The sequence below is a fragment of the Callorhinus ursinus genome, unplaced genomic scaffold, assembly GCF_003265705.2.
Source record: "Callorhinus ursinus isolate GAN/ISIS: 27379988/994484 unplaced genomic scaffold, GSC_fseal_2.0 scaffold2, whole genome shotgun sequence".
NCBI lineage: Eukaryota > Metazoa > Chordata > Mammalia > Carnivora > Otariidae > Callorhinus > Callorhinus ursinus.
Window position 1 is genome coordinate 36,657,285 of NW_027397064.1, and position 12,037 is coordinate 36,669,321.

The window sequence follows — 12,037 nt, forward strand, 5'->3', positions numbered from 1 at the left end:
ATAGCTGCCCAACAAAAACCCCTAGACTCTCTGCCTGATCTTGTTCTGGATAATAGGATATTATCGATTATCTTTTAGCTGAGTAAGGAGGTGTTTGTGCTGGGGCCAACACCACATGCTGCACTTAGACTGACACTTCTGGGGAAGCTGAGACTCAGCTACATAAGGTTACTGAACAAGCTAGCTGGCTTAAGAAAGTGACTCCTTCAACAGAGTCCTTCCCTTATTTGGGTGTTGGGGACCAAGTCTCCAAAGGACACTCTAGACATTGGGAATTATCCTCCTTATAATAATCATAGCAGTCTCCCTAGTGTGCTGTATTCTCTCAAAACCTTGAAATGCATGTTCACTGTTGCTAACCACCAAGCAATCTAAGACAGTTGGGTAATATGCCTGATAAGACCCCTGCCATCCCCTAAAGGAAAGTACTTTTTCTATAACCAACCTGCTTTTTTGCCTAATATATCTTGTTCCTGGCTCCTGGCTGCCTCTGAAAGCCTTTCATCTTGTACCACTCCTTGAAGCTCCTTTTTATCTGCCAGATTGGATACTGCCTGATTTGAACTGAGTTTTGCTCAAATAAACTTTTAAAATGTTTAATATGCCTCAGTTTACCTTTTAACATGACTTAAATAATTTTACAGAGCTCCTTTCCTCCTCCAGTACCCTTACATTAGTGCCGCTTGGTTTTTAGGAAGAGGTGGCAGCAGACAAGGGAGAAGAATGCAGTACTCGGGACGGCTGATAGTGTTTGACACGCTAAGGTTATTTGTACATTTTCTTTCTACACTGGCTCGCTCCTTCAGATCCTGACTCCATTCCACAGTGCTGGCCTTTTTATTTATATTCTACCATTACCTCAATCACAGCTTTGTCAAAACTGGGTAAGCCCTAACAATGATCACTTACTTTGTACTTATTATGTTCAGGCACTGTGATAATTACATATATTTTCCAACTTAAAAAAAATAAAAACAAAAACAAAAACCCTGGAAAGTAGTTATGATGATTTCCATTTTATGACTGAGGAAATAGAGACTCTGAAATTATTTGCAGTTAGTTAACACCCCGTTAATAAGAGGCAGAGCCAGGACTCTTGAGTGGTGCGCCCTGAGCCCGCCCTGCTGCTAACCACCGCCCCCCAACACCAACTCTCACCCTTCCCTGGGTCTTCCCACAAGTTCACAATCTTCAGCGATCCTTGTTAAAAGGATTTAAATTTTATAAGTATTCTGACAACTATCTCTGATTAAAGGTGCCTTTAATTTTAGTGTACCTTTTTGTTTCCCTTTATAAAGTTTTAATGTTTAAATAGTGTTTTGTAATTTACAAATTTTCTAAATGGTCTCTGTAAATTGCAATTGCTAAATATACCAAATTTGGCAAAATACAGACCTACCGACCAGCCACTCCAAGCAAGTCTTGGAGTTATTTTAATTTCTCCCTCCCCTTTGTTCATGATACAACATTCAGTGTCTGTTAGATGATTTTTCTATTAAAATACTTTTTTGATTGAATTGTTCTCTATTTTCAACTTAACTATGTTGCTTGGCCCTAATCTTCGAAAGCCCAAAGTAACTGTCCTCGTTTCCTTGGGTCTACATGCCTCCCGTTTCTCTTCATGCTTGCCTACTCCCCACTACCACCAGACTCCCCTTCCTAAAACGGTGGTTACATCATACCACCCATTTCTTAGAAAGCCACAGAACTCCACTTTGACCTGAAAGTTCACCTCTAACCTTCTGACAGTCAAGGTCAGCTGCCAGCTGGTACCTTCTCAGCTACCAACTCTTTCTCAGACATTTCCCAAAATCTCTGCTCTGATTGGGAGAAAGAAATCCTATTCATTTGCTCACACGTCCTGTTCATTTTTGTAACTAAGCCTTGGTCATCCCCTTACACTGGGTGTCCTGGCCCCATCAGCTCTGCCTGGCTCAACAGTGTACTTTCGTTTCCCTTCTTCTATCACCCAACCCTTACTCTGAGTTCCTTCAGAATTGTACATACCCTCTAGTTACTCAACAAAGGTCCTCTGCTGTTTACCCTATTTGTCTCACGTAAAGAGTGGAGATCACAATTAAGTAAGGGTCACGTAGCACACATCAGAGCATGGACCGACCATACGTGCCTCTCAGGAGAAGGTAAACGAGTGATAGGTGCTAGTGAAGCGAATTGAAGGGACAGACGATTTGATGCCTACCCAGTGGGCAGCCACTTCCTTCCTCTGTCCCTCAGTTACCACTGTCCAATGGGAAAGCTCTCGTCAAGACACTCCTTGGCTGGGCAGAGAACTGTCTATCAGAAGCTTTTTGTGTTTTGATTTATGAAGAGCACAGAGATGGCTTGATCACATTGGGCTTATTGATCACAGAGGGACTAGAACAACAACTGCAGCCATGCTTGGAAATCCTGTAACTGGTTCTGCTCTTAAAAGGCACTCATCTAGAGAGATACTTCTTGTCGCTTGACTCCATACCTCAGTCATTTCCCGTTGTGCTGCCTTCTTGGCCGTTTCTCTCTCAGTTTGAAACTGCTTTCTTAGAGCTTCTATGCGTTCAGCATGCATTTCCGCTTCCATTTTAGATTCCTCAGTCATCCGTTCTCTGTTTCGGGGGAAAAAAAAGAAGTCAGCCTTAGAAATCATCTTTAGGAGGTAAGGAAGGTCTGGAGAGGAACGTGCAACTGTCCAAAAGGTGTCATTTACAAACAAGAAGCAGATCAGGCACCAGGTGAACTTCACTGGTCTGGAGCCCATTAACAGAAGGCGGGGGGGAGGAAAGCATTTACCTGTAGCATTAAAAACCAAAAAGTCATTCACAATATAAAGATATCCAACTCAAAGAGTCAAACATACTCTTGTTTCAACCAATAAACAAGTCAGCAAGTTTCTGGCTCATTCTTGAGCTAGCAACGTTTTACTACATTATAGAATTTGCACAGATCATAAATTGGAAAACATGCCTTTTAGTTTTATGCCTTTCGCATATCAGTATGTTCACTAGCCGAAAGGCATAAAGATCTATGTGCACACTGCATTTCCCTTGGTTAAAAATTTTCATGGAATTTTATATCCAAATCCTATTTACCTAGATGCAGTTTACAAAAAAAATGAGGGGCTTGACCTGAACTTGATGGGTTTGACCTAACTAATTTTAGGCCCCAAGGGAAAACGATGGTTTAGATTTGCCTGGGTGGAGTCATCCCACTCCTAGAATGGGTTATTCCTACCCAGGCTGTTGCTCTTCCTTTCCCAAATCATGCTTCTTAAGGACACATCAGCTTTTGATAAGAAAGGGTTGGCAGAAACATGCAATATTCTTTAAGTTTTGGTTTAACCTTCATGTGGAGAAGCAGCTTGACACTAGATGAGGGAAGAGCTGAAAAGGAGATCCGAATGAGCACACCCCAGCCAGCTAGTGTCTGCTGCTGATCAGGTATGTCTGGTTCCTTAACATGGCTCTGCTGGGAGTACCAGTTCCAAGCTGAAGACTGGCACGAACTGGCTTATGTGATTGGGCCGAACTTTCTCTCCCAGAGGCTCTTCCCTAATTTCACTGTGACTATCCTGCCCTTACTTGAAGCTTTCCAAATTTTGTCGCTCAAGTTCATTGTTTTCCAATTTCTCTTGAACATGATCGAGCTTTGTTTGTAGATGATTATTTGTCTGGAGAGATTGTTCCAGGCTCAAAGCCAGTTTCCTGTTGTCTTCCCTAGCTACATCTAGAGCTTTCTGTAGAGGCTCCATCTGAAAGAGAGAAGGCTCTTTTTAATTCCACTATCACAGATGCAAGAAGTCCGTAACACTATATATTCACTCCTTACACCTTACCATCAAGTGCCATTGCAACAATAATTAGATGGAACCAGAACCAAAGATTGCAGCTGCCTGGGATATATATGTGAGAACTTACTACAGACATTGCTTAGGAGATGCTCAGAAGGCAATAGGAAAAGTATGCTCCACTGATAACCAGTGAGCTTTGAAAAACTGAGCCAACTTTATTTTTATTTTTAAAATTTTAAACTAGTTAAATTCCCCTTTCTGATCCTATAACCTTCAGGGGTCACTGCCTAGATAGATAAGAATAGGCACTTGTTCTTTGTATGTCCTTCCAGAAAAAGCTTATTTATATGAAATACCCCTGGCTTTTTAATATATGTGCATTTATGTAGAGTTACATTCATAAGTGCTTATACCCGTGAGCACACACATGTAAATATGTCTCCTTATTCATAGTGGGATCACTCCGACTTTTGACTGAAGTTACAAGTTACTTTCTGAGACTTTAACTTCTGCAGTTATTTATGCATTAATAAATAAAAAGAAGTAAACCATATAAGAAAGGGAAAATTAGGCATAACTGTGGTCCTGGTTTGCCAGTAAATGACTCCCTGGAAGGCTCCAGCAGGCCCACTTCCCATTTGTAACCAAAACTCAGACTTGGATGAACAAAGAATTATTTCTTTTTTTTACTCATTATTTTGCTCCATTTTCCTAAAAGAGCAATATCCCCAAAAAACCAAATATATCAACATTATCACCTATAGAAAAAAGTGGCCTTTACCTCACTGTTGTGCTGGGCATCTACAACCAGCATCCTGGCCTGCCACTGGTCCACTTCTGCCTCCAACTTCTGCACCCTCTGTTGATTTAGAGCCCTAAAAATGGAAAGCGCAGGAAGAATGATTGCAGAAAAGAACCATGTAGGAATGATACCACTGGGAGTTATGGGGCACTCTTCTTCCAAGAAGCTCAAAGAGCATATGTAGTAGAGATGCTCAGAGTATCTAAGAGTTGGCAAGTGCCAATTAGTAGCTTCAGCTTCAGGTTAAGGAATTAAGGCTCCCAGAGATTAAAAATTTGTCCCAGCTATGATTCAATTTGGCTTGATACATTAAGCTGTCAATACTTGTTAATGACTAACTTATGGGCTAGTAATTTTATACATATATACAAATCACTAGCACAAAAATATATCCCCTCTAGATGGATGGGCCCGTTGTTGACATTTTGCTTCTAAATACAACTACCTAGAATTTTATTGTGAATGGCAAGCAATTTTCAATACCAACCCCTTAACTTTTTAAGTTCAGGGGTAATATACATTTATAATATGTAAAAAATAAAGATAAGTACAATGGAGAATATAAAACTGGCGTCTGTTCCCCCATAACACAGAGGGTATATGCACCATTAATATACACATTACAATATATTTCAGACAACTTATTAAACTCAAACCATTTGTTTAGTAACCTCAAGGGGAAACTTTTATGCAATTTGAAACATTCAAAGAAGGAGTTTACTCATAAACCATGGCTAGGACTGGTTCTCAGAATGATTCCTCTAAAATAATTATTAATCTTTAAATAGGACACTAATATATAGATAATTCAAACTCAAGTAGGCACTTAGCTTTAGTTATCTAGACTAGACAATTATTATTCTGTAGACCCAAGAGTAGGTTTAAGTGGTGTAGAAACAGGACAGGTAAAGCAGCAATATCACACACAAACTTCTACAATACAACTCCTTTACATCACTACAAAGTACGGGAATTTTCAGTCTTTGAAAATCATGTTCATTTCTAATTCCAGATTCTCCCTAATTTTCTAGGTCTTTATGTTTTATAATATTGCATTTTATTGACCAGGTCTACATTTCACCATTTCTGAAATGTAAAGCTAAAATAGAGGACTTTACGAGTGTAGCATAGTAAAGGGGATGAATGGTCATATTCATACATTTAGTGAGTAGTAAAACAGGGAGAGGGAACTATGTCAGAATTGGAGGAAAAACCTGTTCAGGACTGAAGGGAGGTCCTTGGTTCCAAACAAAAATCTCCCCTTGACTAAAGACTATCCAAATAAGCACGTTGGTTTACAAAGAACGCTGCGTTGCACAAAACCCCACTGGGCAGGAGGAATGGCCAGGATTGAAGGGTGCAGGCTGCGGGGGCAGCCAGTGTGCATCAGGCACGGCCCTGCAGGAGGCGGGGGACCCCCGGTGGAGGCTGTGGCTCCGGGCCCGGGCGTGTAGGTAAGAGCAGCTTGGGAAGTCGAGAGGCCGAGGTTAGTGCATTCACCGAAAGATCTTGCTTTCCGGTCAAGTTCCTAGGATGTTTTCCTCAAACAGGGCCTAGGTCTGTAGTTTAGAGTGACTGTTCCTTGACTTTACGCTGCTCCTTACTATAATGCAGCGGACAGCTACACGCACAAAGACAGAAAATTAATCTCCAGTACCTTTCTTTCTTGAGGCCTGCAATCTCTGAATCCCTCCGCCCAAGCTCTATTTGTACTTTTTCCAGAGCACCTTGCATCTTACTGTGAGAAGCCAGCACATTCTCCAACATAATTGTAACCTTGCAGTTGTCTTCTTTAGCCTCTGCCAGTTGTCGCTGAAAGTTTCCCACCTAAGAGAAAATGAAACAAGACAAAGATATTTGATCCTTTCTGGTTCTTCTGCTGTTGCTGAGTCCCATTACTTCTAGGCAGGAGTAGGGAAAGCAAGCATGGTAGAATGCTAAGGGGAACAACGGAAGCATGTTTATCTTGTTAAGATCTGAAGTTATTGTGACTTCGAGAAAAAGGAACACGAGACCCCACACCCTGTGGGGAACTGCAGTGCTTCCCCACAGTGGCCCCGTCACAGCGTGTGTATCAACCAGAGGCAAGAGCATCCACGATTTCCCGGTTCTCCATGTGCGGGTCCCAGGCTGGTCTGCTCGGTGAGCTCACGATGGGGCCAGAAGAGAACACACTGGAGAGCCGTCGGGATGAGTGACGTCTTAATAACACTGAAGTCGACAGGTTTTCGTTACCAAGGTCCGACGTGTTTCAACAGAAAAAAATCAGGACTTTTTCTTTTAAGATTGGGAGTTAAGTGATGTGTTTTTAAGGCAAATACTTCGCAGCTCTTCTAAAGTTATCTTTAGGAAAAATAATCCCCCTCTGATCAATCCTCATTCTTACTCAAGGGAACAAGAAATGAAGGAATGGGACTCGTGAAGGATTTCTGAGGCACCTCGTGTAACAAACCCGCACAGAGCACTGAGGCCTTGCCTTCTTGTTCTCTCTGTCCTCCAAAGCTTCGAGGTCCCCTCTCAACCTCTGGCTCTCTTTCAGGGCTGCGTCCCGACACTTCCTGGCTTGTGAGAGCTCCTCTTCATTCTTTTCAAGAATGGATTTCACCTTAGCAGAGAACAAAGCACTGTAAATCAGCAGTTAGAACAAGACACAGCAGGTTGGAAACCAAACTTAAAATGTTTAATTAAATATGCTTATCCACTATAATAAATCCACAAGCTTTATTAGCTATTTTTCCCTTTAAAGAAAACTACAAAGCAAAAATAAAAAAAATAAAAAAATCTGTGTGAATAAACATGAGGAGACCTAATAGATGTCAATCTCCAGGAAAGTAGAGGCTAAGTGATAAGGGAGATAAGACTATGAAGGTCAGATGTAAAATGGGGGAGAAATGGATTATCATGGAATTTGAGAGTGTAACATTTGCAGACTATAACAAAAGCAAAGACGAATAAATACCATGTAGTCAAGAAAATGGTGTTAGAGTGCATCCTAATTATAAGTATTAGTATTTTATATCCCTGAAATACTTTTAGTATATCTACACAATCATTTTAAATGATCACACTATTTTAAATATTTTTTTAAAAAGTGTTGAAATAACTAGATTCATAGGATGTCGCAAAAGCAGCAGAGTCTTATGTATTCTTCACCCTGCTTCTAATGGTGACATCTTACACTACTGTAGTTCAACATCAAAGACTTTGGTACATTATTGTTAACTAGCAGATTAAATGGACTACAGAACTTACTCCATTTTCCCCATTTTTTTTAAACCTGCATTCATCTGTGTGTGTGTGTGTGTGTGTGTGCATGCACGTTATTCACATGAACACCGTCACAATCAAGATACAGAACTGCCCCATCCCGCCACAAAAGAATCCACCTGTGCTACTTCTTTGTGTACACACACTCTCCCAAACCCATCCCCTGTCCCAGGGCAAGCAATAATTTGTTCTAGAACTCCGTAGTTTTGTCATTTCAAGAATGTTGAACATTTTAACGTAATTAACTTTTGTATAGGTAATACGTTCACATTATCCTTTTTTAAACAGCATGACTGAGGTAGGAATGACCTACAATAAGCTGGGTATATTTCAAGCATACAGTTCTGACATCTGTATAAACTCCTGAAACCATAATCAAGATAATAAGCGTTTCTATCATCTCAAAAGTTCTCTCATGCCTCTTTGTAATCTCCCCCTTCTGTCCCTCCTTGTTCCCCCACCTCCACACAAGGCAACTAGTCTGTTTTCTGTCATGATAGTTTTTATTTTCTAGAATTCTATATAGATAGAATTATATTGTATGTACTCTTTTTTGAATGGCTTTCACTCAGCATAATTATTTTGAGATTCATTCCATCTTTTTCATGTATCAATAGTTCGATCCTTTCTGTTGCTGAACAGTATTCTATTGTAGGATATACCACAATTTACTCATCCATTCACCTTCTGGACACTTGTGTTGCTTCCAGCTTTAAGCTATTACAAATAAAGCCGCTGTGAATAGTTGTGTACAAGACTTTGTATAGATTTATGCTTTATCTTTAGTAGATACTTAGGAGAGGAATGGCTGGGTTATACAGTAGTGTTTCGTTTTTAAAGAAAATACCAAACTATTTTTCAAAGTGGTTGTACCATTTGACATTCCCTTCAGCAGTGTGAGTCCCAGTTGCTCTGTATCCTCACAACATTTGGTATGATCAGTTTTTCAGTTTTATACATTCTAGTAGGTGTGTCGTACTATCTCACTGTGGTTTTAATTTTAACATTTCCCTAATGCCTGATGTTTAACATCTTTTCAGGTACTTAGTTATCATCCATATCTTCTTTTCATTAAGTTGTTTTCTTCTTATTAAGTTTTGATAGTTTAATGCATTCTGGAGACAAGCCCTTAAAGATATGTGATTTGCAACTATTTTCTCCCAGTCTACAGCTTATATCTCATTCTATTAATATCGCCGAAGAGCATAAACTATCGTATCTTTTTTCCCCTTTATGGATCATGCTTTTGATGTCAAATCTAAGATATCTCTGAGTAATCCAAGATCACAAAGATTTCCTCCTATGTTTTCTTCTAGAAGTTTTACAGTTTTAGGTTTTACATTTAAGACTGATCCATTTTGAGTTCATTTTTTTTAAGATTTTATTTATTTATTTGAGAGAGAGAGAGTGAGCACACAAGGAGGAACAGAGGGAAAGGGGCAATCTCATGACCCTGAGATCATGACCTGAGCCAAAATCAAGAGTCCGGCGCTTAACTGAATGAGCTACCCAGGTGCCCCTGTTTTACATATGGTGTGAGGTATGGATCATAGGCTTTTTGTTCTTGCATATGGATATCCAACTGCTCCAGCACCATTTGTTGAAAAGACCATTCTTTCTCTACCTTCACTTTTGTTGAAAATGAAATGTTCATAAAATTACTTTGAATAGGTGTCACATTAAGATACAAAAGGGTAAAGTGAAAAATTTCCCTGCCATCCAGTTTTCTTCCTCAAAAATAATGTTGCCAATTTATGATGCATTGTGGAACTATACTACGCATTAAAAGTGTATATATATATACACACACACACCCACATTTGTATATATTTTTTATCCTCCTACCCCTTTTACTACACAAATAGTAAAATACTATGTATACTCTTCTGAACCTTGACTGTTTTAATATAATACATGTATACTATATACATACACAGTATATACATACATATGTTCAAACAGTATTCCAAACCATGAATATACCATGATTTATTTAGCTAGTCTCTTACTGATGAAATTTTGGTTGCTTCCAGTCTTTTGCTATTAACAAACAGTACTTCAATAAATAATCTTGTAAACATGTCATATGTATAAGCTGGTATATCTGTAGGAGAAAGTCCTAGAAGTATAACTGTGAGGTGAAATGATACTAAATTGTCCTCCACATGAAGTAGTAACATTTTACACTTCCAACAGCAACAAAAAACAGTATCTTTTCTCTACATCTTCTTCAACATTATTACACTCCCTTAAAACTTTTCACCTGTAACATCTGAAATACTTTTGAAGGTTCCAAGAATATTACAAAAGATGTCAATTCACAGACTCTGAAAACCTACTTGATTTTGTTCTAGAAAGGGACTCAAGGAAGAATACAGTTTTTATAATTTTACCAATTTTTTAAGATATATATGAAAAGGCCACTAGCAGAAATGTTTACAGAAAAGATCTAAATAGTAGTCAACTCTAGAAGACAAACTATATAGTAATTTCTGTTTTTAAATATCAAGCACAGATGGATACTCTAAAAAGTTTTCTTTGGAAAATATTTTCCAATGTTCAAGTTCTTGGGGCTTTTATTAATGTACTTCTATTTTAAAAGCAGCCTTTATATAAACATTTTACCATGAATATTAAGAGGTTTTGAATTTTTAAAAAATCAAAATCAGATTAAAAAAATCTCAATGGCTATTGTTAATCCAAATCTTTGTCTAAAAATTAGTTATGTACTAGCCAAAATGATGGTTTCAATCTATATTGTCAGTTTTTCTTATTTGTGAAGAACCTAACTTCCTTGTTGTTACTCATACCTCCAAACATTATCTTTCTGGATTGTTACTACTTTTCTTCATTGTTGTATAAATCTGAAATTTCCTTATGACTTAATTTGTGGTCTTCACTTACCGAATCCCGTTTAAGAAAATTTGGTGATTCATTAATTAATGGTCTTGAAGCAAGAATGTCTATTTTACCTTCCAGTCTTCCCTCCATGGTTTTAATAGCATTCAAAAGAGTCTTTAGAGAGATTCTAGAGTCTCCAATCTCCTGAGAAGCTCTCATAGTAGTCAGAGTAGGTGCAAAGGTCACATGGCGTGCAGAGTTGGGAAGAACACTGGGCAAACCAACTGACGAAGTTCTTTCCCTTACGTTGTTTACATGGGGCCTATAGCTTTCAAACAATTTCGAAGACGCAGGCCTCTCTGGAGATTTCCTTCTTTTTGGAGGCATCACCAATCAAAAACAGTAAAATGACTAAACCTAGAGTTATTTTTCAATGAGTGCTCCTTTTATGAAGAGGAACAACACAATACTCTCAATGAAGCTCTGATGGAAAATATACTTGAAAATGTGTTCCTTTGCTTTCAGGATGAAGAAATCACACTGTAAAGTTGTCCTAGTGAAGAAGCAGACCTTCCTTAAATCGAATTCCCTGTAGGAGAGTGTATCTAATGAGGCCCCCTTTTCCAGTATAGTCAGATGGTTAGAACCCTAACAGTATTCTCTTTGAAGACACATTCTAGCTCCTTGGTTACCAGTGGTATACAAACAAAAATATTATAGATACAGAAGTTAGACATACTGAGTATTTAAGATTTTTTTTTTTTTAATTTCATACATGGTAAATCTAAATCGTTGAAATGAATCACTTTCTCTTGGTAACACATTCCTGGATTTTTTCTTTTTTTTTTTTTTTTTTTAGGGACAAAGGACTTTATTTTCATGGCACAACAAACAGCATAGGCATCAGCATATTTTCATTCACTCCCTGAGTCCTAAGGGCAATACGAGGGCCAGATGGCACTAGCACACGCAATGAGTAGCATTAGAAAAGAGGAACCCTGAGTTTATGGAACTTGAATCTTCTATAATGGACAATAAGCATGCTTGCCCTTTGGTCAGGAGAGGGATGATGCCATCTCTGTCCCACAAGGCTATTTGCTATATATATTCATTCTTGAAAAGAGTCTGAAACAAGAGGCAGTAAGTGTGAGCTGTCTGGTGCATGTAGAAGAACAAAGAATCATGGGAAGTTTTTTCTCAACAAAAAATATTTATAGTTGGCCAAATTTGTAAGTTTGGAAACTACTGAATTATGTAATTCCGGAGAATACGGAGAAAAGAAAGAAAAAGCAAGCAAGCAAGCAAGCCAACAAACAAAAAAAAGAGAGGACAGTTATTTTGTG

The 12,037-nt window shown here is 38.7% G+C and overlaps 1 protein-coding gene across 7 annotated transcripts in view; it reads right to left on the reverse strand.

Moving 5' to 3' along the window:
* Nucleotides 1–12,037, reverse strand: part of CCDC150 (coiled-coil domain containing 150) — a 77,557-nt gene that overhangs the window by 6,910 nt on the left and 58,610 nt on the right. For 6 of the 7 annotated variants that reach the window (XM_025894288.2, XM_025894281.2, XM_073880884.1 and 3 more), the window contains 5 exons: nt 7,063–7,191; nt 6,244–6,413; nt 4,566–4,659; nt 3,576–3,745; nt 2,477–2,603 (listed from right to left, as the gene is read on the reverse strand). In XM_025894288.2, the coding sequence (XP_025750073.1) occupies nt 2,477–2,603; nt 3,576–3,745; nt 4,566–4,659; nt 6,244–6,413; nt 7,063–7,191 (690 nt within the window). Of the gene's footprint in view, nt 1–2,476; nt 2,604–3,575; nt 3,746–4,565; nt 4,660–6,243; nt 6,414–7,062; nt 7,192–10,757; nt 11,082–12,037 lie in introns of those variants that run through there. The other variant, XM_025894310.2, reaches the window with a different exon arrangement.